This window comes from Rhamphochromis sp. 'chilingali', assembly GCF_963969265.1.
Source record: "Rhamphochromis sp. 'chilingali' genome assembly, chromosome: 8".
Lineage (NCBI taxonomy): Eukaryota > Metazoa > Chordata > Actinopteri > Cichliformes > Cichlidae > Rhamphochromis > Rhamphochromis sp. 'chilingali'.
This window is the reverse complement of record NC_137935.1, coordinates 5255035-5280121: the sequence shown is the minus strand read 5'-3', so window position 1 is coordinate 5280121 and position 25087 is coordinate 5255035. Positions and strand designations below refer to the sequence as shown.

The 25087-nt window shown below is 42.2% G+C and overlaps 1 protein-coding gene and 1 long non-coding RNA gene across 4 annotated transcripts; one reads left to right on the top strand and one right to left on the bottom strand.

Annotated features, from left to right (window-relative positions):
• Nucleotides 1-1062: 1062 nt before the first annotated feature.
• LOC308400513 (cdc42 effector protein 3) lies at nt 1063-13484 on the bottom strand. Of its 3 annotated transcripts, none has more exons than XM_080888259.1 (2): nt 13331-13484; nt 1063-4206 (listed from the first exon to the last, which is right to left on the bottom strand). In XM_080888259.1, exon 2 carries the CDS (start codon nt 3781-3783, stop codon nt 2875-2877), a length of 909 nt encoding a protein of 302 aa, XP_080744385.1. In that variant the 5' UTR covers nt 3784-4206; nt 13331-13484; the 3' UTR covers nt 1063-2874. The 3 variants fall into 3 exon arrangements, with proteins under 3 accessions (XP_080744385.1, XP_080744384.1, XP_080744386.1); XM_080888258.1 differs by having other exon boundaries at nt 13327-13477; XM_080888260.1 differs by lacking the exon at nt 13331-13484 and adding an exon at nt 12679-12713.
• A 3328-nt stretch (nt 13485-16812) lies between these two features.
• On the top strand, nt 16813-25085 carry LOC308401185. Its single transcript, XR_013972483.1, has 3 exons — nt 16813-16935; nt 17004-17109; nt 22286-25085. It is a non-coding gene; the product is annotated as an uncharacterized lncRNA (long non-coding RNA).
• Nucleotides 25086-25087: the final 2 nt, after the last annotated feature.

The following is a 25087-nucleotide window of genomic DNA, read 5'->3' as shown; positions in this document are numbered from 1 at the left end:
GCTATCAGACGGATTACCGCCCCCTGCAGGCCAAAAGGAAAACTAAATACTCCTCTGTAATGCTTCGAAGTTACATTTAAAACCCGTTATTTAATCAGTTTATAGTTATTATCGCCTTTTATTTATTTATTTTATTTATGTATTTACATTTAGATTTGACTACGACTACTTCAACTGGAAGTGTTAGCCTGCTGCTATCGACGCTAACTTTGACCACATGCGAGTCATAACAATTTCATTTCCGGTGAATAGTTTGAAAAAGAAACGCTAACATAAATGGTATACTGTGTTGCCAAACATCGACACAAACAGCTGTTACATCTTACTGTGTAGCTGTAAATGTGACTTTTCGGTCGTCTTGCTTGTTACGTTATAGTTGTAATTCACAGCTGTGCTTTCTCCATGCTTTCGTTCATTATTTGGGCTTCAGCGTCTACAGCAAAGGCATGCATGTGTTGGGTAATTTCATTATATTTTGTGTTATTTGGAATACCCTATTATATAACTTTATTTTCACAAGCTTTTCCGGAAGTAGTTCTAAGTCAGCTGCATTAATGAGATTTTAGTCATTTTAAAGAGTTGCCATTCCAAAGAATGACCACACGGGGGCAGCACATGGCAATAAAATCGCCCTTGTGCACACTAGAATCACTACAGTCCTTTCAAAATACTCCTATTGGGATGAGTTTTTCATCCGCTACCAAAACAAAGCAATCTGAATTCTCAGAATATATTAATAAATAATTTTAAATAGCCAGTCAACAAAATTACAGTCCTTTGTTGTTGTTTTTTGCTTTCCATGTTCTTCAGTTTCACACATATTAACATTTATTATACAGATTTACACTTTTACTGCACCTGCGCTGAATTGAAAACTAGTTTTTAGTGGTTTCATTTTTAATAGTTTTCAGATTAAATTTCAGTCTTTTTGTATTTTTTTTGTAGTTACATCACTGTGGTTCAGGTTTGGAAATCTTTATTCACCTCATCGCTGCATGTGAAAAACACCCATAAAGTATGCCTACTAGTGTTAATGTCTGTAAAGTGTGTGTCTGCAAAGAAGCAACCGCAAAGTTTTTGCAGTAGGAAACATTTTATTCGTACATTTACAGATTAATTATACATCATAGATGACATTTGAATAATAGGCTACTGTGAACATGCAGACAGTGAACGTCAGGGAGGCAGAGAGTGAGCCACAGCATGTATAAAGACATATCTCAAAACTCAAAGCAGCACCTTTTCTTATTCTTACCCTTAAAGCTTTTAAACAACACCAACATTAAGCATACCCAGCTTCTCTCTGATGATATATAAAAAACAAAAAACAAAAAACAAAAAAAATAACACAAGGTTAAACCTGCCAGTGAAATGTTGATTAAATGGGATACAATCATATTAGAGGATGACAGTAAAGTCAGCAGCAGCAGAGTTGATGTAAAAGAGTGGAGATGTCAACATTTCATCCCCAAATCACACCTTAGAAAGCAAAGATGAAGAATTTAACCTGCAGCATTAAACTAGTAGTATTAGCAGTTTGTAGCTTAGTCTATGTATGCAATGTTAACTCTGCTGCATAAATACACATTTATCCTGAAAGAATTAATAGCTGTGCAGCTGGAGATTCCTCCTGTTTTCCCAGGCCGATCTGGAGACAAATATATTTGACTCTGCAGAGAAGTGAGCAGGAAATCCTCAGTGAGAGTCAGATTAACAGGCGATACAGATTAAAGGGAGCAGTGGTGATGTTACTGCAACTGTGCTGGTTAACTTGGAGCAGGGCTGCCAACTTTCTGCTCTCAGTTGGGGTGAGATGAGGGCAGCGATGTTTATGTGGGACAATTAAACACACAAAAATGATGCATGTCACAGGTGAAGGACAGCCTGCATTTCCTCTGATAACTTGTTCGTTTTGCACACTTCTCTATCCCACGCTCTCAGCTGGGATGTACTTGTGGATCAGCGCAGCTGTTTTACTTTTCTATACTAGGTCCATTAAAAATGTGGGAAGCTGTCTCAGAATGTGGGACAGTTTTAAAAGACGATAATCTTTTTTGTGTCATTTTTGGATGCCTCCTCGCTTTAAATAACCCAGAAAGAGGAGCAGCGACGTATTTTAGGTAATTTTCAGGATAAATCTGCCAAATTTGTTTTGCTGGTAAAAATTCTAAACGCCTCTTGGCTTATTTTATTGGTTAAATTAATGATTAAAGATGTCGTCCTCCTATACAGCCTGCTGTTACGGTAAACATCCATAAACACTGTAAGTTGAAAAGTTTTTTTGAAAAGCTTTGTTGCAGGGTTAATTAATAGTTCTAAATAACTAATACAGTTAGCTCTGTTGGACTGTTTGGTTAAATATGTGCAGCTGTTTCGCTGTGGGGACTCCCACATGTATCCTTGTGAAGCTGCAGGTATTTAATACACTCACAGGAAAGACTTCCCCCATCAGCTGAAAGCAACAGGATGCTTATGGACCTGTTTTGGTTCTAAAATGGGCAGAAAACACCTGCCCAAAAATAGATGCAAATGGGTGTATTTGTTTTAAATAAAGGAGGGTCTGCAGGTTTGTTTGGACACCGTGAGAATGATGGTGTGCATGTAACCGTTGGCAACCCTGTGTTATAGTTTAAATGTCTATGTGCATGAGGTTCAGCTTTGAAGGCTCGAGCAGCAACGTCCTGCATTTCAAGCTTCTTGAAGTCTTTTATCACCTTCAGACTCGGCTCTCAGGAGTTGGTGAAAAAAAAAAAAAAAAAGTTCTCCTCCCTCCTCCGTCAGTCCCTCCATCTTTTGTCTCCATCAGTCTGTTCAGAGTTTTAAAGGATATATTAAACCATGTATAAATATATCTTTTTGTCTCATTAATCTCAATCACAGCTCGCAGTGGTTGTCCTCAGCTTTGTAGCGGTCCATGATGCTCAACACATCCTCCAGGATGGATGGGCCCAGATCCAGGTTCAACCCCGCAATGGAGTCAGAGCGCGACACACCAGAGGGCTTTGTGAGGCCGGCGTGGTGGAAGACGGTGCAGGGCGACTCGCTGCGTTCGCTCCGAAGATCCTCGTTGCTCAGGTAGGTGTCGGAGTCCAGGCTGAGGCCCCGGCGAACGTCCTGTGGCCCGCAGATCTCTGCCATGGAGTCCTCGGAGGAGCCCTCAGAGAGGGAGCCGGAGGAGGGGACGAGTCTGCGGATGGCTGGGGAGAGGGAGATGTCACGGCAAGGCTCGGACGCCAAGCGACCCACCACGCCGTTCTCACAGAGCGACACAGTCGGGTGCTGCTGGCGCTGACCGTCTCTCTGGCTGCAGCCATTGTTCTGTTTGGGGCTAGCCGCAGGAGGCTGCTGATGGTGGTGGGAGGGACCATCCAGATGGAGGCGCGGCGGTTTGGGTGGAGCCTGTTCGTGAGCGATGAACACAGGCATGGAGATGGTGTTCTTCAGCAGGCCGCTGGATGAGTGCTGGTAATGGAAGCCGTTAAAGGCGTAGCTGTGCACGTCATCTTTCGCGGTGAGGCCCTCTCCCAAGTCTCTCTCCATGCTGTGCGAGCGGGCGTGGCCGTTCTGCGTCCGGCTCGTGGGTGGCAGCATGTCCATCTTACCCTGGAGGAAGCCCACGTCTCCAAACATGTCGCCCTCGCCTTCGGGCCCTACGTGTGCGCTGTGACGCACGTCGCCCAGCGGGGGGCTGATCATATCACCTGAGAGGACGTCCCGGAGCTTCAGCTTCTTTCCCTTCTTGGGAGTCGTTGTTTTTAGGTACATGGGCGTCTTTGCAGGCATCTTGATGTGGCGGTTGGGTTCCTCGGGCCGTTTGAGCTCCAGCAGGAGAAATTCAGCGGGAAGCAAACAGTGCTGAGTTGATAAGAAGCTCTCTTGGCTGTTTTTCCCCACTCTCAGCTCAGATATTCAGTCTGTTCTGCTTCTCCAAGCGAGTAAACAAGTATTTAGGTCGGTCAGAGTAGCGATAGCAACCCGGCGGTTGAGCCTCACACTGACATGTGACTCAGGAAGGGAGAGGAGAAAGGTCTTGATCTCAGATCAGCTCCCTCTGTCTTCCCCTCCTACGCAGAAAATCCATATCAAAGCGAACGCCGAGCGCAGGGGATCAAGAGTGGGATCTCTGGCTGCCTCGCCGTCTGCTGCCCGGTCGGTCCTCCAAGTTCCTCAGAAACTTCAGGAATGTGACATCAAAACACTGGAGATCTGTGAGGAGAAATCAGAGCGAAAAGGGAGTCAAAAAGCGGCTGAAAGAGATCGAGGGGGAGAGGAAAAGCAGATAGATGGGACAGAGTGAGGAATGAAGCCGGGGGGAGATTTACAAGCACTTTTTCAGATAGCCAGAGGACACTTGAAGGAAAACACTCCAAGAATCCACAGTGTTTGCTCAGAGGGCCCTGCCTGCCCCACACTGTGTGAAAATGTGTGACTGGAGGTCCTCGGGCTGCTCTTACAGAGTCACGCATTAGTCTTGCATTCCCAAAGACCCCTCAGCCTCGTCAGTGGAAACAAATTACCACACTGAAACTGTCGGTTTCAAAACACCTCGTGCCTAATCACAGCATCTCATCAGGAAATAAAGTGTCTTTCCCGAGAAAGACACAGGGAACACCCGAAGCCTCGAGATCAGAACTCCAGTTATTTAACTGGTTAAACATGTAGAAGTGCAGGTTTTTCAGGACCACAGTTTATCCACAGCTCTTCAGTTTCCACTCTTTTACTTCAGTCATAGCAGATTAAACCTACTAACACTGAGAGTCGCCTCACCAATGGTTAGAAAACAATAAAGGGGTGAAAAAACAGGGAAATATCCGATACTGACAAAGTGTCTGAGGTGAGAATTTGTTCTATGCTCAGTAACACGCTGACATTATGCATCTGTGTTAAATTGCTTAGGAATGGAAAAAACCAGCTAGTGTGAATGGCTGAAAGAGGCCAGTAGTAAAAAGCAGTTTGTGTGTTCAGTAAGAGCAGAAAAGAGTCAAGTGCCAGTCCTTTTACTCACTGAAGTCCAGTTTTTACACCTACAGTGCTTAAAAAAAAAATAAAAAATGTATTAGAGCATCTGTCATAAAGACAAGTACACAAATCATTTAGATATCTGTCAGAAAAAAAAGACTGAATTTACGTTTAGATACCCAAATCTGAGCCGGCAACCTGAGAAGTGAGAAATTAATCAAGCATTCAACCGCTAAAACTAATTTATTGTTCGTGTTTGCAAAAAAACTAATTTGGTGTCTTAATTAAAAAAATGTTTTAATATTTTTTCAGTATTTTTGGTAAAAGTACATTTGAAAATTCACAGATAACAACAATTATTATAATTTAATATTAAAAATTTAAAGAGTAAATTACCATTAGACAAAAATAATAGCTAATTACCAGTGCTGTTAATTTAGGGCAGCTGAGGCATAAACCTTAGATTGGGTGATCTTAAAAAAAAAACAAAAAAAACAACTGTTTTAGTTTTTGATTTTAGTTTATTTAAGGTTACTTTAATAACCCTGGAAACGGCAGTACTTCCCTTGGTAAAAGCTACACTCGCTCTCTCGCTGTCATTTTTGACACCGTCTCTGCTGCACAGAGCTGTTGCTTTTGCTTCTTCAGTGACCCAAAGACTTGCATTCAGACAAGCCTCCATCATTTAATAGGCGAATTAGAGAAAAGCTTTCCATGCATCGTTTAGAAAAACAGAAACAGTAGAACCAGTTCAGAGCCATCTGGTTGTATGTTAAAAACCAGTTGACCCACTTTTGGTCAACCTTTGGAAGAATTTGGTCTTGAATAGTTTGTTTTCTTGTATAATTTTCAGATCTTGTGAGTCAAATTGCTGCTTTATGTGCGGTCTCCGTGTTTAGAAATGAGAGAAGCACGCTCGCAATGAGCATAAAAACATTTTTCTTTAAATCGCACAGCCGTCATGTGTTTCTTGTGACTGCCCGACCCTCACTGGGTGTGTTTACTGAGAATACTTTGGATTGCTTAAACAGATCTCTTTCAACAAATAAAATCTGCCGTCTTGAGTCATATTCGTGCCTCCGTCTGAGTGAAAAAACTGTTTATCAGCAGGGTTGATTTGTGCAGCTCTGAATCGTTACTGTCCCGGTGTTAAATCTTTGTATTTCTGATGACTCTTATCAGTTCTGACTCAGTCGTGGTTATTTTTCTTTAGCTTTTTAAATACGTAATAAACATTAAAAATACCAGAGTGAGATTTTTAGCTCAGCTTCAGAGTTTCCAGCACATCACAGAGGCATCTGAAGGGGACCTGTGAATCTCACACTGGGGTCAGACTGAGGTCAGGTTAGAGTACAAAAAACATGCGGCTTGAAATTTGAAAGAGGGTCTGAAATGAGTAAACTTTGAGTTCAGTTTGAGATTGAACTGTTTGCTTCTTTTATATAAGTTGCTTCACTTCTTCAGAAATTCTCAGTCCTCCTGTGATTTTGCTCTGGGACAAACTCTCATCAGTTATCAGGATTTTATTTCCGTCTTTTGGTATTTTCCAGCTGCCCCGTCAAACGGAGTTCTTGGGAAACCGCCGGCACAAACGGGAGAACTTCAGCTTTGGTGGAGTCTTTTCGCGTTGCAACATGTATCCTGCGACACATGCAGGCCACCCAGGGGACACGCTTTAATGAGGCCTGAAGTTTCAAAACACTGCTATGTGGAAAAAAAGATTCCTCACAGGTTACACCCTGGAATAAAAACAGTCAAACGAACAGGAGCAAACACATGCAACACAAGTGAAATTTGCTTTTCTCAAATTCAGTGAACAGAAGGAGAGGGGGAGGTTTCTTTAACCAGCATTCAGAGTGTGAAAACAGAGAGTGTGGCTCTGGGTTCAGGTTCATTTAAGACCGAGGTCAAACTTCACTGTGCTGATAAATGATTAGAAACTATGCAGCTCTCATTTATTCTTTTAATCAAACCAACTGGATGTGTTTTAATAACATTACAAGTAGTTATCCTCTCTGTCAAAACAGAGCCCACTGAGCATTGGTGGTTTTTAGATATCGGAGTGAAAAAAGAAGTGAAATCTTATTTAAAAGCTGCTAAAAACAACTGAGATACACTCCCCGGACGCTTCATTAGGTACAGCTTGCTAGTACTGGTTTTTCGTTCAGAACTGCGTTAATTCTTCATAGCACAGGTTCAACAAGGTGCTGCAAGCTTCCCTCTAAGATTTTGGTACATATTTAGTTGACAGCGTCACACAGTTACTGCAGATTTATCAGCTGCACATCCATGATGTGAATCTCCTGTTCCAGTACATCACAAAGGTGCTCGATTGGATTGAGGCCACTTGAGTAACTGTCTGAGATGATTTGAGGTGTGCGACACAGTGTGTTGTCCTGCTGGAAGCAGTTATCAGTAGATCAGCATGGCTGTAAAGAGATGGACGTGGTCAGCAGCAACACTCAGGTGGACTGAGGACTTTAAATGTTGGTACTAAGGAGCCCAAAGCGTGCCAAGAAAAGCTGACAGGAGTGCGCACTGTGGTCTTCTGCTGCCATAACACATCTCCTTCAAGGTTTGATGTGCTGCATGCTCAGTGATGCTTTTCTGCACAGCTATTTGAGTTAGTGCTGCCTTCCTGTCAGCTCAGCGCAGTCTGGTCTTCTCCTGTGACCTTTGACATAAACAAAGCATTCTTGCCTAGAAAACCGACGCTCATTTTCTCTCTTTTGGACCCTTCCCTGTAAATCCTACGGATGTTTGTGTAAGAAAATCTCAGCAGATCAGCAGCTTCTGCAACACTCAAACCAGCCCGTTTGTCACCAACAACCACACCACACTCAAAGTCACTTAAATCACCTTTCTTCCCTTTTCTGATGCTCAGTTTGACTTTTAACAGGTCGTCTTGATCATGTCGAGAGTTGCATTAATGAGCATGTGAACAGTATAAAATTAAATTGCTGTCTGTATTGAAGGATGGTGCAGGGAAACTGTCCGGGCAGTTAAATAAAGTGGCTCCAGTTAAGCAGACCTGAATCATTTGTTGTACCGTCTGTTTTAATTAGCTCAGCTCTGACACACGATGGTCTGATGAACTCAAATCTCCGGGATGAAGACACACGGCTCTCTTCTGTGATGAGCAATCGGAAGTTCAGACAGTGTCTGACGGGTGAAAACACCTCAAACCCTTCCCCCGATACTGGCAAAGACATGAAAGGGTAACTTCCCCACTTATTATTAACACTCCAGGTGTTTTCAGCCCAGTTAGCGTCAGGCCTCTATGGAGGCCTAAAGACTTTCTTAATGAGTTTATGGTTTAAATCACGAGTTTGAAGTCTCAATTAACACTATATGATATTCACTCAATATTTTGGTTTCCAGGAATTAGACCAACAAGGAAGATGAAGCAGAGTATGAGTTAGGGTGTGGCTATTTTGTGATTCACAAGTCATCATGAGCGGTTTCTCCCTCAGTTCCACCCCCAGCTGAAAAAAGTCAAAATGGTAAAAGGCTTCAAAAGCCCACTGATGGGTGACGTTACACTGGTGACATCCATGCTTCTTCATCATCATCGTCATCATCATGTTTCAGATGTCAGATCTTATCCTGCACGACAGCAATTACTGCAGGATAAACATAGTGTAGTAAAAAGTGAAATGGTTCCTCCTGAGTCGTAAGAATGTGGCTAAACTCCAACAAGACTATTTAAAGAAAAAGACACAATTGAGGTCACAGATAATCACGGGTCAATAAAAGCCAATACAGGCCTGATCTGTAACAACTACTGAAACCTCCTAAACCAACGTGGAAGTGCCAGAAACTGCAGTTCAATGAATGACCTCTTGATGTAGCCGCAGTGACGTCACCGGTAAAGTCCTCTGATGAAGCCTCAAGCTGAGGTATCCAACTTTGAAACGAGGGTCACTGCGTACTCATATCCCAACTAAGGCCAGCTATGAAACATGCTTTATCCTCCTTTGTGACTCTAATGCAGACCAACAGTGCAGTTTAACATAGTCCAAGTTCAAACACGAAACTGATGTAACGCACATAAGTTTATAGCTATTGCTAATTTGCAACAATTGTCCCTTGTTGGGCTGACAATCAAAATTTCCAAAAATAAACTTTGCCCTGCGTTCAGTATCACTTCAACCAAGCAACTGACACAACAAACTCATCGGGAAGGTGTTCACCAACATCATAGAGCGAAGGGGACGTTTTCTATATATCAAGTCGCCCCCTGCTGGACAAGTAAATGCCAGTTTAAGGTATAAATCACCCATTTAACCTGTTTTCAGGCTCTGAGCTTGAAATTATTATCTGAATGACAAGTGGATGCATGCACTGGTGTAGGCTGCCTCTCCACTAACTCACCTCACTGAATTGCACGTCTTGAGTGGAATTTTTGGAGCATTTTGAATGATAAATAATGTGGGTTGTTATGTGGATATTGGTTCTATGAGCCCATCCAAGAAGCTCCAGTTCTGATGGGTGAAATTGAAGCCTATGATTAGGGACAAAACAAGACTTCACCATCCCATAGATGACATTATGGCATCTTTTATTGCCTATTGTACCAGATGTGATTTACACCCTCATTTCCTTCATTTCTCTCTCTGGTCCTACAACAACACTTTGCACAAACAGCTACGAGCAGCAAAGGAACCGAGCAGGGCAGCAACTCTCTCCGTCTGACAGCCAGAACATTAAGATGACATCATAAACAGCTCCGTCTAATTTGAGCCTCTGAGAGTCATAAAGAAAGCGACATTAACTTGTCAGCGCTCATTTTAACACAAAGGGGGCAAAAAAATACCAGTTATATTTATGCAGCACAAGTCCAAGCAAAGAAACACCACACCTGATGAACTAAAAAAAAAAAAAAAAAAAAAAAAAATTATATATATATATATATATATATATATATATATATATATATATATATATATATATATATATATATATATATATATATATATATATATATATATATATAAATATAAATATAAAATGAGACTGACCACGACTGTACAAAGACAAACAGGAATAATGGACCGGTCAGAACTGGTACAGAAGGGTGGAGGCTTCTTCAGATGCTGGAGAAACAGTTTCTCTGGATTTTTATGAGTTTTATGGTTAAATTTGACTCAAAAGGCCTGGAAAAGGAGACAAAATGCTTTATTTTTTACCCATATTTTAATGGATCTCTACGTGTCAAAGCTTTGTACGCTATTTATTTGTTATTTTCACATTTGCCAACTAAACTTTCGATAACATGGCCATCAAAACGTATTTCCAGCAGCTTCATGGTCTAACAATCCCAATATGCATCTACAATTACAACACCTACAGACTCAGGAACAGCTGAGAGCAGCAAACAAACTGCTGGGCCTCTCTTTTTGCTGGGCTTTTTACTCTGGCAAAAATACTGTGACAGAAAAAGTCATGTTTGTCCACTCACTCTCAACGAGTTATTCCAGTTAATTCATGAAATAAAACGTGTAAGATGCTTTAAAAAAAAAAAAAATAGTATCAGATATAACTCAATTTCTAACTAACAGGCTTCATTATTAGTTTTGTGGGATGGGCATGGCTGGCTGGCCTCCTTTCTGAGTGACTGCTTTTATCCGGTGATGAAATAATGGGGGAGGTTTCTTCTGGGATGAAAACAGAGCCTGAAGGTTCAGTAACTAGTCTGATTAGTTAGAAAATGATATGAATCATATTCTATTCTGTCACAGTCATCTTGACGTAATTGAAGTGTTTTTGGCAAAGTGCTCCCCACCACCATCATCAAAACACCGAATGAGGAAGAATGGCACTCCTTTTCTCCTCTGGAAAATCATGCCTCAAAGTAATCAAGCTGTTCTGGCCCTGACTTTTCTTTCCTTTTATTTTAATTTGTCACCCATTTGTAGGAGAAAACGTGGTCATATTCCTGCAGCGAAGGCAGTTTTGTGTAGAAGGAGTCGCAGAGCTACAAACTTCGCTTGCATCTAAGTGACAGAGAGGAGACTGTTGTGTAATGTTATTAGTGAGGAAATTCAATCACTGAAGTCATCACCATCACACAGAGAGACGCTCACACTGATGGCTGGGACAGACTTGAATTACTTAATACAAGATCACAAGGAGTGCAATTAATTATGCAGCCAGTTCCCAAAAGATCAGACAACCAATCGCAGCGCTTCTCATTTTTTAGTAGATCTCTCTAAAACCAATTTCTTATCCCTGGCTTTTACCCCACACACACACACACACACACACACACACACACACACACGTCGGGTATTCCTGTCTTGTGGGGACATCTAATGCTTTCCCTAGCCCCTTACCCTAACCATGAAAAATGAATGGCTAACCCTCACCCTAAACCTGACTGTAACCCTGTCACCAAAAGGACATTTTGAGTCTCAAAATGCCTTCAAACTGGTGGGCACCAGGATTTTGGGCCCCACAAGTAGTAAACTTTCAATTTTTGGTACCCACAAAGATATGAATACACGAATACACGCTTATACACACGTACCCCTACTGGGAGCTTTGTAGTGTCGATGAAGCGTGACTCCAATGTTTGTTGTCCTTGAGCTCAAGCGTGGGTTCCCAGCGCAATTCTGTCTCAACCACAACATCAACATAAAACTGACTGACCTCTGAGCCTCACTGCGACACACCGAGGTGGGCATCACATACATGTGTACTCCTATTCGCCCTATCAGCCTAAATACGAACGGAGGGAGAAACTCTCAGACGGCTGGTTGGGATTTCTTTGCATCACCTTTCCTGGAAGCTGGAATTTGGGCCACTGCTGATGATGCAATCAACCACAGAGGAGGCCGAACTAACATCTGTTTCTGCTCTCAGGCCCAGTTTGTTTAAAGTCTCTCCACCAAAACGGACCGGAGCCACCCATGAGTCCTGTCATCTCCTGGGACAAACACGTACTACACGCCTGAACGCGCGACTCTGCGGCTGCTTTCATTGTTGTTATTCTCCGCAGAGTGGCGCGTAATTGCGCTCAGCAGGCGACTGTTGACAAAAGCTTTTATTTTCTCCTCCATTAATCCGTTTATTTTTGCCATAAAAGCAAAGCTTACTCCGTCTGTTATCTGGCTGTTTTCCCACAAGGTGGTTTCACGCTAATGCAGTTTGTGTCTGAGAGCTGATGGTGACTAATTTTCCATCTATCATTCGTGCCGTGGGTGTACATCCAGCCTGCTTCTCCTTGGCTGATAACTCACAGCGATTATTGCTAAGTACAGTAAAGCAGACTTCATGTGAAACCCCAGGTGACGCAATGTGCGCTGTAACGAGTCTTTAATGTTGAACAAACCCTTTTTTCTGGCTTTAGGTTTAACGTTACTGTTCCTCCCCCACCCGCTCATAAATGTCTGGAGGATAATAATCAAAAATATTCTATTTTTCTATTCTATTCTATTCTAAAATGCTGCCAAACTGAATGAAGGCGAACTCTAGTTAACTTCCCCTCTCTCCCTCCGTGCGCGTTATGTAACTGCAGCCTCTCAGATCATCCCATGTCCTCCTGAAGCCTTCCTGCAGCTGACTGATTGGTACCATTGGAGCAAATCGACACATGCAGCCACAGATACAGGTCCAGTCAGCTCTGACTGACCCACGAGGCTTTTGTTTTCAAGTATTAATAAACTTTAGCCGATATACATACATATTTTTTACAAAAACAAAACATCAGACTCTTACAGCGAGTGTCTCCTGGCTGTGACCTCCACTCTTGGGTAGTAGTTTGCTCCTGAAGCAGCACATGTAGCAGTGACGTGCTATAAAATAGAGTAATATGTCAGCCTCCCCCGTCTGGGGGGGGGGGGGGGGGGGGGGGGGGGATGTCTAAGGCGCTTCTTCTGCAACACTTAATCTTCTTAGAAATTAGATCATCACGAGCCCAGATGGGGAGCGATTGTCCAACATCGCCTATTCTGTCACTGCGCGGTGAGTCAGAGTTGACTGGTGGATGAAATAAGAGTCTGGCTGTATTGTGTCCCCAGAAAAAAAGTATTTTAGAAATTAAATTCATTAAACACGCATAGCTTTACGTTGTTTATGACGTCAGGAGTCGGGGACACGTGCTGAAACCTTTATTTTTAAACACTGCGTTCCTTCAGATTTGTCTGCTCGTTGAGCCAAACTGCGCAGGCAGCGCACGCTGAAACTAAAGGGAGTGCCTCTCAGAAAACACACACACATGTTCATAAATAAAATCACACACTGCTTCATTCTTCTTATTTTTGTTACACAAAACTACAAATCTCCTCAAAGTGTAATCTATGACCACAAATCAACAGCTGACCACACAAAAAAAAGATAAAATAAAGTGATTTATCTGATATATACCTACAGTTCCGTCATTCTCCGGGAAATAAACCCACTCTTCTAGTTTGGTTGTAAAATCCACCGACACAGGGCTGAGGTGCAGGGCAGGTAAACCTCTTAGTGACGGCTGATTACTGTCTCTTGAGCGCTCTGAGCGGAGAAAGTAAACTGGTCACCTCTTCTTCCCTTACAGGAGTCAAGTCTGCAGCACTGAGCAGGGAATGCTTCCGGTCATGAATTTCAAAATAAGGTAATCCTCCTCTAAAGCAGCGGTCCCCAACCCCCGGGCCTCGGACCGGTACCGGTCCGTGAGTAGTTTGGTACCGGGCCGCGAGAGTTGAGGCTCAGGTGTAAAATGTATGGTTTTCAGGGTTTTTATCGGTTTTCAGCGTTATTTTGTTATCGTTTTTATTGTTAACTCTGTTTTCCTAGGTCTTTTCATGTGTGTTATGAATAAATCTTTTTTTCGATACTGGTTCTAGTTTTATTTTGTTATATTTATCCGAGACACCTTAAAGGCCGGTCCGTGAAAATATTGTCGGGCATAAACCGGTCCGTGGCGCAAAAAAAGGTTGGGGACCGCTGCTCTAAAGCGCTGTCGCATTTTGTATCACCCACCACCCTTGGACTCAGTGGGGACACTAAATAAATAAATAAATAAAAAGAACTAAGGCAGTATAAAATAACCTTAAACGTGATATTTAATCTTGAACATTTTTTGAAATAAGTTACTTGTTTTATAAAATATAAATATAAAAATAGCCCTGTCTTTGAGAATCACTTTGATAATGAACCCATTTAACGCCTTTTAATCAACACAGAACTCATTTTGGCAAAAACGAGTGTGGGCTTTTATTTTTTAAAGGTAAAGATTAGCTTCCGGTGGCACTGAAGGCGCAGACGCCGTGATTAATAAACTGTTACATGAGCACGTGGGACTGAAACCACCGGAACTTCTCAGATAACACACGAGCGACAGTGTTAATCATACAAATGACCGTGAAAGAGCAGCGAAGCCGCCGAGACACTGAGGCGATGAAACACCTCTTTGATCTACAGGTGCGAAACCATAAAAGGTCACAGGTCACATGGTGAGAATTAGCCTACTATCAGGACGTAGATCCCAGTTTATGACTTCTTTACTGCAGAATGAACTCGTTCATATTTAATTGATCAGTAATTAAATCATCCCCACTGACCCAGAGTGAAACTGAGCAGTTTACTGACCATCTGTTCACTTTAACCAGCCAATTACAGAGCTCTCTTACTGTTGATCTCCTGATGTGACAGACTGTGTGGAGGTGATGAGGGTACTGCTCTTTAATTTGATTAGCAGCAGGCGCGAAACCACAGACCTGCTGCTTTGCAGTCAGCAGCCAGCCTGATGCAGAGTGATTCAGAAAACAGAGCAGGTCTCTCGGATGCCTCACCAGACTTTGTTTAGTGTTCATAAAGAAAAATATGGTGAGACGTTTGGAGAGCTGTGAGCTGCATTCAAAATCTCAGCAATTCACCCTGCAGTTTCTTTTTTTTTTTTTAGTTGAGCACAGAAGATAAATGCTGTCTGTATTAATCTGTTTAGACATCATCGTGCTGTTAGGTTGGGAAATATATCTGACTCAAGGAATGCGACTCACTTAAAAATATCACGACAGAAAAACATTTTGCTTCTGCTCAACTTGGTTCTGTAGTATATGAAGTTATCACAGAGTTTTTGTGTACGTGACTTCATATACCGACGGCTAACGGTTATGTTAATGTCATATATCCTTCTGTTGTATCTAGGTCAGTGAAATAAACATTTATCCTGTTGTCTCCACAGAGCTATAAAGTCTCAGCATTACAGGGAATAATTATGCATTTTAATTGGCCTTCAGTTTATTTTACTGCTGGAGCACAAAATTTGGAGGCACAGTCTGGTGCTCCCAACAGCATTGGTGCTGGGCATAATTGCTGCAAAGTAATGAGGACTCAACAAATGGAGAATGCAGACGTTTGCTGTTCGCAGGTCAGATTGCAGACACATCTTGTTTACAGCTCCTGAAGGACGCCTGCAAGGCAAATTAAACCCATTCCCTCTGTGCTCATCCACTCGAGTGTGCTTTGAGCCCTTCTGCAAAGAAACGCTGGCGTCTTTTCCGCTGAAGCAGCATCACACAATAAAACTGCACACGTGCAGAACAACCTCCAAAGCACGGGAGATGTTACTTTGGGGATTTGAGGTTTCATTGTGTGCGTTTCTGGAAGCGCTTCATCTTCTTCTGTGACACACAGGGAAGCAAAAAGGGTCCCAGAAGTTCAGCAGCGGTTAAATCTCAAAGTTTTCGGTGGAATTCCTCAAAGCGAGACCAAAACGACTCTAGCTTTATCTCGCTTGCCCACTGTATTACTCTCACTCGCTATCTGCAAGTGTTTGAAGGCGTGTGGAATGTGTAAACTAGATAAGCAAAGAATTACACAAGATGTGGTTAGATCACTGAATCGCAAACACACACAGATTTATGACATCACCTAAGTAATTCAAGATGTAATCAGGGCAGTATGGGGTGGGTCCATCTGCAGATCCATGAGACCACTATCATTTGTCTCTCCCTGACACACACACACATACAAATGCACAGGCCGCCAGGCCCCCCAGGTGCTGCCCCATGCAGAGACCCCCTGAGAGGTTGGTGTTTCTCCACTTCTTAAACACAAAGTCGGGGGTGGAGGTTTGTGTTTGCATTCAATAACAGAGCTTAACCCCAAAGCAAGGACGAGTGTGAGGTCTGTTTAAGTTATTCATGTGAGAACAAAAACAAGAAGGCTATTAAATTAAATCTAAAACTATGAATTGCTTTCATATGAAGCGTTCTGCTTTGTTTTTTGCCTGCAGTTCGTTAAGAGAGGGAAGAGAAACAAGAAGCAGAATTGCAGGAAGAAGGAAAAAGGTTGCATTTCCTCACGCTCTGGAACATGGCACCACGTTGGTCCTGGAAGGCGATGCTGGCAGGCAGGAGCACAGTCAGGGCCAGCCTGTCCTCTCTTATTGTTGGTTATTATGCAAGAGGCTAACTCAGCCAGGTGGAATTAATCTGTCCCCACGAGACACAGATTTCACAATAAAAGACCTGAGATTAAGTTCCAGTGTCGAGTCATCTCAAGACTCACTTCCCAGGAAGATTACTTTCTGTTACACACAATTAAATCTCCATAAAACTCATTTAAATGTAGATTCTGATCATTTAGTATAAATAATACATATCTGCTGAAGTTACACAATATTTTTAGTCTACAGTATAAAATTTAGCTCCCATGGTTAGTTTCAAGTTCATTATTTAAGATTTGTATTGATGTGAAATGAACAGTGCTACTTAACATCTGCTCATTTATTCTTGTCCTATTAGCGCTTGAGTCAGTGTGTCTTTTTTATCTGTATTAGCTTCCTGAAGTACTTCAGATAAACCCAGAAAGCCATAAATCTCAAAAATGCTGTAGCCTCACTGGTCTTAACCCACACAGTCCAGCATGCAGCCCTGCAGTGGCTCTTGGTGAGCGTAGGCGTGTACTTCCATTTCCGAGCAGCGAGAGTCACGAACAACATACAACGGAGACACAAAGTGACCTCATAGGCAGGAATTCTGGGAATCTGTGAGTAAATGAGCCTCCATGTGTTTCCATTTAGTTTGCAGTGATTGAAGCAAACTGCTGCTCCTCAGGGGTGATTGGCCGAAGGAAGAGGGAGAAAAAGAGGAAAATGAATCCTGGAAAACAGACGAGGAAAGGCAAAGAGAAGAGGAAGAAAGACACCAGCTTTGAAATGAGGTAAAGGAAGTTAGTAATACTGACTTGGTTGGAAGTTAGAGGAGTCAATTTCAGATTATATTTACAAATTTCTTTGGAAATTTTATCAAGCCTTAATAATTTAACGGTAATCTAAAAGATCAAACTGGAATTTTTTAAAGAAAAACACAAGTACACATTCATAAACACAAACACGAGAGACATAAACAAGCCCTCTGAGTTTCAGCAGTGAGTTTCGGCCCTTGACAAAGATACATCCACTGTGAGGACCTGCAGACTGGCCATTTCACGTCTCTTTGCACGTGTTTCTGATTGTTTTGTGGATTTTCACTGCCTTTGTGGTCCTGTGTCTCTGGGTAAGGTGAGAGAAAATATCTCAGAAACTACAGGGTTTGAGATTTAATATAAACAGTCATGTTCCTGATTAATCCTATGAAATATTTTGTTCCTCTAGCTCCAAACGCAGGACAGAATTTGCATTTATGTTGCATTTATTAGGTCAAAAACCACTTTACAGCCACCTGGGTAACATCTATAACACTCGAAGCATTTAATGATGCTGGTTTCTCTTTATTACAATTCAATTCTTTCTTATATTCTTCCTGGCAACAACAACAATGCCTGTGGTTATTAACCCTGTATCACCAAGTCTATCATCTTTGATACACAAGCTTTTGAGACCTCTACATCATTCATGCATAAAATACTGGATGTAACAAAAATGATACAAATTAAAACTGATATCTGCAAATTGATATTTTGTTTCTTTTTTACTTTTAATTTGTCTGAAGGTTCACAGTTAAACTTGATTTTAAAAATCAATACACGCTAGTTTACACCCAGATGGACTGAATCTATAGGCGGACGCTCCAACGGTAGAATGTTGGTCGAAATTTAACTTCGAGGGGATAAAAGCTTTTTCAAACTTTTTTTTTTGGGCAAAGCTAAGAAAGTTTTCAAGCTTTATTCATTTATTTAAAATGAAATGTGTCAGCTGAGCTTATAGATGCGGGTTTTTATGTACCAGTGATTGTTGAAGATTATTTTCAGCTCCAAAATAACTGCCCTGATAATTAAAGTAGTCTCTCATGTGCTATTGGAGGGAGCTTTGTGAAACTGATAACATGTAGATTGCATGAAAAAAAGGCTGACTCAGCCGCTGTGACGTCACCGGCTGTGTTGTAGACAGTTTGAGAGCCTTTAGTTTGGGATTTTGGTCATTGCCATATTTATCCAGCATCTGTTACGAACCATCATATCACAGTAAATGTAAGTCTGGTTTTTGCAGCGAATCGGTCATCGCGTGTAAAATAAAACAATACTGGAAAAACTGGATGCTTTAAAATGTGTTTAGTTCAACCAAATGCTGACACGAGGGCTGGATGTGAGGTCACTGCCTGCTCATCATGTAGTGACTTGTATCCACTTAGAGTATAAAATAAGCCTGTGGATAAACTACTATAAATATTTAAATCAACCTAATCTATCTGTTGTTGCAACACAGGCAGCCCCTTTGATAAATTATCTTGAACATCCTCAGACTGAAGACATAAAATATCAGAGAACAAGTAAATTCAGCAGTGAACAGTGCACCGCTCCTTTAAAAATAACCACATGGATCAAATTAGCCAGATAAAATCAGCTGGCGTGGCTTTGAACTGTGGGGAGTTAAGTTAAAGTGCTTCATGTGCCACTGGGCTTCCCTGCAGATTGACACTGTAAATGTCACGCCATTTTTCCAGCTGGGTTTCCCAGAGAGTCGCCCGGCGGTGGAAACCAAAACAATGAATGATGTAAGAGGACTGAGGGCATGAAAACACAGGACACCGTAAATGTGTCACTGTGGCCTTAAAATATTCAGCTGTTAACATAAATGCTTGACAGAGACATGCACGCTTACACAAATACATACGTTCACCTCGACAACTGCAGTGTGTCGTTGCATTAGACATAAACCTTGCTCCTCCAGCCTCTTCAGCCTCCTTCCTTTCCCACAATGCTCTCCTCTTCTTTGGTCTCCCTGCGTTCCTCCCTCTCTCCCTGCACTCCTTCCTCTTTTCCCCCTCCTCTTCTCTGTCAAGGCTCAGAGGTCATGTGGAGGGTCAGAGCCCCCGCCCTCCTGGAACAAACACACCGAAATAAATAGCAGCAGAGAAAGAGAGGAAGGGAAGCGGCCGGATGATTGCTTTTCTACTTATCGCTGTGCCTGAATGAAGCAGGGAAACAGGCTGTACGTATGCGTCCAGAAATTCATTTTGAAATCTCGAAGGTGAGGACGTGTAGCATGGTGCTCACTTCCTCACAGGGGTGTTTCAGGGTCGAAGTGCAATTCAGATGAGCTGGCAGAAGAAAGTTTGCCCGCTAGTGTCAACACACTTTTAAAATACTGGAAGTGCACTCAACAAAACTGGAGGTGTGTTGGTACAATTAAACACACAAAAGTCCTATTATTTCATTTTTATTCATATATATCGCCAAATCACAACAACAGTCACCTCGAGATGCTTTATGGTAAGATAAGATAAGATAAGATAAGAGGGTTCGAGTCTGACCTGCGGCCCCTTGCTGCATGTCTTCCCCTCTCTCTCTGCCCTCGCTTTCCTGTCCTTTCTCCACTGTATCTGTCAAATAAAGTTGTAAAAGGCCAAAAAAAAAAAAGGTAAGATAAAGAACCTAGTAGAGAGAAACCCCCAACAACCACTGATAACCAAGCATTTGGTGACAGTGGGAAGGAAAAACTCTTTTAACAGGAAGGAAACCTCCAGCAGAACCAGGCTCAGGGAGGCATGCGTTTAATTACATTAAAGGAACAAACACCACAAAGACGGCTGATAGACACAGTTCAGATTTTAAAATGAGTTTATGCTTGAGCTTATCACACTGGCACTCAGGGGTTAAAAGTGACATCACAGCTGACACGTGCGGCCGTTTTGCCTCATGCACCTCGATCATCAAGACAGTTGTTGCTGTTTTTCCTAAACCAGCACTGATGCTGTTTTTTCTGAGTTGCAATCATGAGGCGTATGCTGCAGTAAGTCTGGTTCTGAGGTGCCATTAAAATCGTTTATGGGGCTGCGGTGACATCACAGTTTATGTGAGCGTTCACCAGTATCAGCCATATTCGCTGTTTGCCTTGCGGCCTAGATGGCGCTCTCCTGTAGGCACTATTTACTAATCACTACACCTGAAGCACTCATCAAAGCAGACTAATGCATGGGTTCAAGCCTTAATGTAAATTAAATAAGTGAGTTATATAGTTAAAAAAATCTCCCATTCACTAGAGACCAAAACTGCAGTTGTTTATTTCTGGGATTTTTACCATTACGGAGTTTTGGAGTCAGCCTTATGTGGCCATTAGAGGAACTGGAATTCTGAAGTAGCCTCATTTTTTACAGAACTTACAGATTTTCAATCTATCGATGCAAAAAAACTTTCCAGCTTTCCAGTTTCCAAGTTTTCTCATCTAACATTCGGCTGAAAAATAAATAGGTGGATTTCCCAAAATATCAAACATTTCCTTTGAGGTTCAGTTCAAGGGTTAAGGTCAATTAGTTTCATGTTAGCGGCAGGTTCAGGGGCTATATGAAGAGTAGTCGAGTTTACAGTCCAAACACGTGTGTTTATATGCGAGTGATTGACAGACAGCATAAACCTGGGAACCTCAATAGTTGAAATACAAGACAAACAAACATCCAGCATGCTTTGTTGGTCCTGGAACGTTTCCAGGGCAGCTAAGGTGTGTGTTTGTGTGTGAAGCGTAGGAAAAGCAGAGGAAGCTTTAAAACAGTCACCAATGTTTATCTTGTAAAACATCAGGCCTGAGAAGCAACCGGTGCTTATGTGCATGTGCTAAATCCAGCGTATGTGTGTGCATGTCTGTGTGTGTTTGTGTCATTTGGATTAAGAAGTGTGTATCTCCATTCTTAAGAAACATCCAACAGAGGCGAGTCCAAAGTCCGGTGCCAATGTTTACTGCACTGTCTGTTTAAGTGTGTGTTTGTATGTGTGTATTTCTGCATGCGTGAGCGCGGTTCTGGGAACACGCCAGCTGTGGATAGCTACTTTTAAATTTGGCCTGTGGACTGGTTCAGTTTGCTCCACAACAGGAAGTTGAGATGTTGATGTTGGGAGTCTCTGGGAACGGAGGCCTCGTGCAACACTACAAGCTGTGCCGACGTCATCTGAAACGATTCCCCGGAGTTTAATAAAAGTCGGTGAGCTGCAGCTCCGTTTGAGGAATGTGTGTTCAAGCCTCTGAAATGTGTTCACGTAGCTTTGGCAGCTTTCTGAATGGCAGGTCGTGCTGTCATCTTCATTTAAAAAATATTTTAATTGGTTCGTTTTCCTGCTCTTACCAGAAAACTTAGCTGAAGATGATTGTGTTAAATGGTTTAGGGTCATTCAAAGCTACTGTGTGTATTTTCCATCGGCATGCTGCGGCATGCTTTAACAACGCCGAGGCATTCTTTGCTCAGGCGGTATCGTCCTGATCGCGCAATCAGACAAACTAGAGTCATGAACACTTGGGTGAAAAAAAATAACATCAGCTACCCGCTTTATATTCCAGTCAGACACATGGGACATTTTTCACAAATGTAATTTAAGATTTTAATGTAATAATTACTACAAATAAATCTTAAGCAGATGAGAATCATTGATATTTCTATGTTTTGGGTCTTAAAATGATTTAATGAACCTCTAGGCTTGAAAAATAAGGCCAGCGTGGAAGGGCCAAAAACAGCACTTTCTCTTTGAGGCTGACTTCCAACGTGTGATGACGCCCATGTTGAAATACTACTTTACAGCTGAAATAAATTTGTTTATATTCTGGTGGAAAATTGTTTCTTCCTTCATAAAAACTGTGCAGTGCAAATATTTTTATAACTCATCCAGGCTGTCAAGTGACAAGTGTTTTGATCCAAGAAGGCGTAGTTCTCTGCTGATTAACAGAGGTGTGTATCTGTGCATCCATCTGTGGAGGGCTGCTTGCTAATCAAGTTCGCTAGCGTTACCTGTTAGCTTCACACGCCACCCTTTTGTCCAAAAATGGCACCTTCGACTTCCATTAACTAACACCGTAGCAGCAAAAACACAAACACTGAGTCTAAAACCAATGGTGACGTCACCGTGGCGATAGCCATCTTACATATACAGTCGGTAAGTGGGTGTATTTATTTACGAGCTTTTTCTCCTTCAGTGATTCACACGTATACGGCAACTATATACAGCCTAGACCTGCTGAAGTCTGCTCCATCCATACTTTGGCTTCCCTCACCTCCATGCGAGGGTCAAACCATCATACCTGTGATTTGACAAAGCATTCATCATCCTGAGCCACAGCAACCCAGACAAGATGACACTGGGAAAAATAGCACATTTAAACTGTTTCAGGCAGTGACACGTCCTGCACTGGAAGTAACAAAGGTTCTTTTCCCCTGTTTTCCAGTTTTTCTTCCACAGGTTTATAAAGGTGACGTTTAGTAGTCCTTGTACCCGACCATTTTCAGGTGAATGTTTCTTTTGCTCATTAAGCCACTCAACACTGATCTATGAATCATTTAAGGATCAAAAAAGACACCTAACATAAAGAACCAATTTTAAACTGTATCTTTAGACACTTTGTTACTTTGTCATGAAAACATTTGTTCCATTTCCTCCTGCTGAATCCATGAAAATGCCACCGATAACAGGTCGGCAGGTATAAAATTCTGTTTTTGTACTGACGGGGTGATTTACTTTAGCCTTAAAGGTCCAGATGAAAGACAATACTCGGTTAACTTTCCTCCTGTTTCAGCCGAGGTGCATGGTGACACACTTTCAGACAGTTTGTATCACAGGCTTAAATTTTAGGACATCACAAAACTTCACGAGGAAAAGTCTACATTAAAAACAGGATCTTATTTTGAAAACATCCAGCCCCTGATTCTCAAGACATCTGCGCTGCATTGCACAGACTCTGTTGACTGTCCCTTTCTAAATAAACAGTCTAATAAACTATCTCAGATTACACTCAGGGTTTTGGCTTAATAACTTTTAGATGTTTACATATTTGCTGAAAACATACTCCAGGATTTTATATCTCTAAGAGCTCTCTCCCAAAATCCGCACAGCATTTGAAGAATGACATTAAATGTCAGTTTCAGGATGGTTATCAGTGTAGAGAGGAAAACGTTTTTCTTTTTTCAGACTCTGGCCGGGCTAAGAATGTGATGTTCCTTTTGGCTCTGACAGGAAAGCACAGCATTGTTTAGTTGCACAAGCGATCCATCATGGAGGAGGAATGGGACCAGTACAGAGGATGAAGAGGAAAACGGAAGGAGATATGAAAAGAGTTTGTTTTGATGGCAGCAAGGACAGTGACCATCAAACCATGAACTGTAGTAACCTGAGCACAAGGAAAGAAAGAGAGAAAGGAAAGAAAATGAGGAAAATAAAAAGGACAAGGGAGGAAAGTAAATTTTTAAAAAGGAAAAGAAAGGAGGAGTCTTCCCAGGATGGGAGCAGCAATGGGAGGAATTTTTTTTTTTACACCAGGCACAGGAAGCGGCGTAAATGTTTATCTTGTGGGGACCAGTTTGGAGTTATAGACCTTTGGAAGGCTTCCCACTTTCTGCCTTCAAACTGCTGTTTGAGGGTTAGGACCTGGTTCCTGGGTTCAGGTAAGAAAGAGTTTTAGGTCAGGCTTAGGGTAAAGGTTCGGGTCAGGCATGCATTGTGGAGAGTTAGGATAAGAGGCTAGAAGAGCCTAGGGAATGCAGTATGACTGCCTGTGTGTGTGTGTGTGTGTGTGTGTGTGTGTGTGTGTGTGTGTGTGTGTGTGTGTGTGTGTGTGTGTGTGTGCATCGAGGCCTCGTGGGAACTGCAAACTTGACAATCCCAGACTCTTAGTTTGATGAAGTGGGGGCTAAATGCTGTTATCTCACACACACTCTCACCCTTATGCAAAACAACATAACATACATGTGCTCAGGCTCTCAGTTCTCCTTGAAGTCTGATCGTTTGTTTGTTTGTTGGTTGGTTTGTTTTTCAGATAATGTGTTAAATCAATCAGCTGTTGATTTCATCATCTCACATTATCCACCTGTAAAGTCCAAGTCCCAGTTAGATATCGCTGACAGCATCAGGAGCAGAGTTCCCACGACACTCTGGGGGGTCAAAAGGTCTCCATAATAATCCAGCAGTCTTTAAAAACATCTAAGTGGAGGCTTCACAGACAGAAGCAACCAAAACATCAGGACCACTGTAGTCAAAGGGACGTCGTTATTTCCATCTGCATATACATGATTCTGTTTTTCCATGTGCACATGTGGAAAGCGTGAGTCCGAAAGTAGCATCAAGATCCCAGCACCGAACAGAGCAGGCCTCAGTGGCAACAAGTCAGATATGGCATCCAGGGAGGAGGTGGGTTGCAAAGTAGCTTCACGTTCACTATACAAACAGACACACTTATGCAGACAGACACATTTGTGGAACCATAAATTACGCTTAAAGCAGCTTGAACAGCTCCACCTGTATGTCTACCAATTGGATCTGTTGAAGGGTATCAGCTGAGCCATCAGCTGATGTTGGTAGGAATTGGCTGAAATGGACGGTGTGGTCCAGAAGTAACACAATTCTGCATGAAAACATGCAGAATTGCAGGGTTTCTTTCGTCCACATGTCGCGTTCATTCAAGGTAATTCAATCAGAACATACAGTGAGTATTTCCAGCACTCAAGGTTCTTTGTACTGTAAGTTAAAGACCTTTGTTACGTCCCTCTGCAGCTTCTAATAGTCTCAGTGTTTTCAGCTGGTGCTAATTGGCCACACCTAGTCAGGTGTGGATAGAAGCATACCTGAGGCAAGCTTCCCGGCAGTGCACTAGTCTTTGCCTTGGTGGCACCAGCCATTTTAGCCAACCTGGTTTTCCATTTTAGGATGAAACCTCTTCTCACCCACACTCTGTTATTCATCTCTGTTTTTATGTTGCGGCTTTTGAGCCGGGTCGTAACAACCTTTG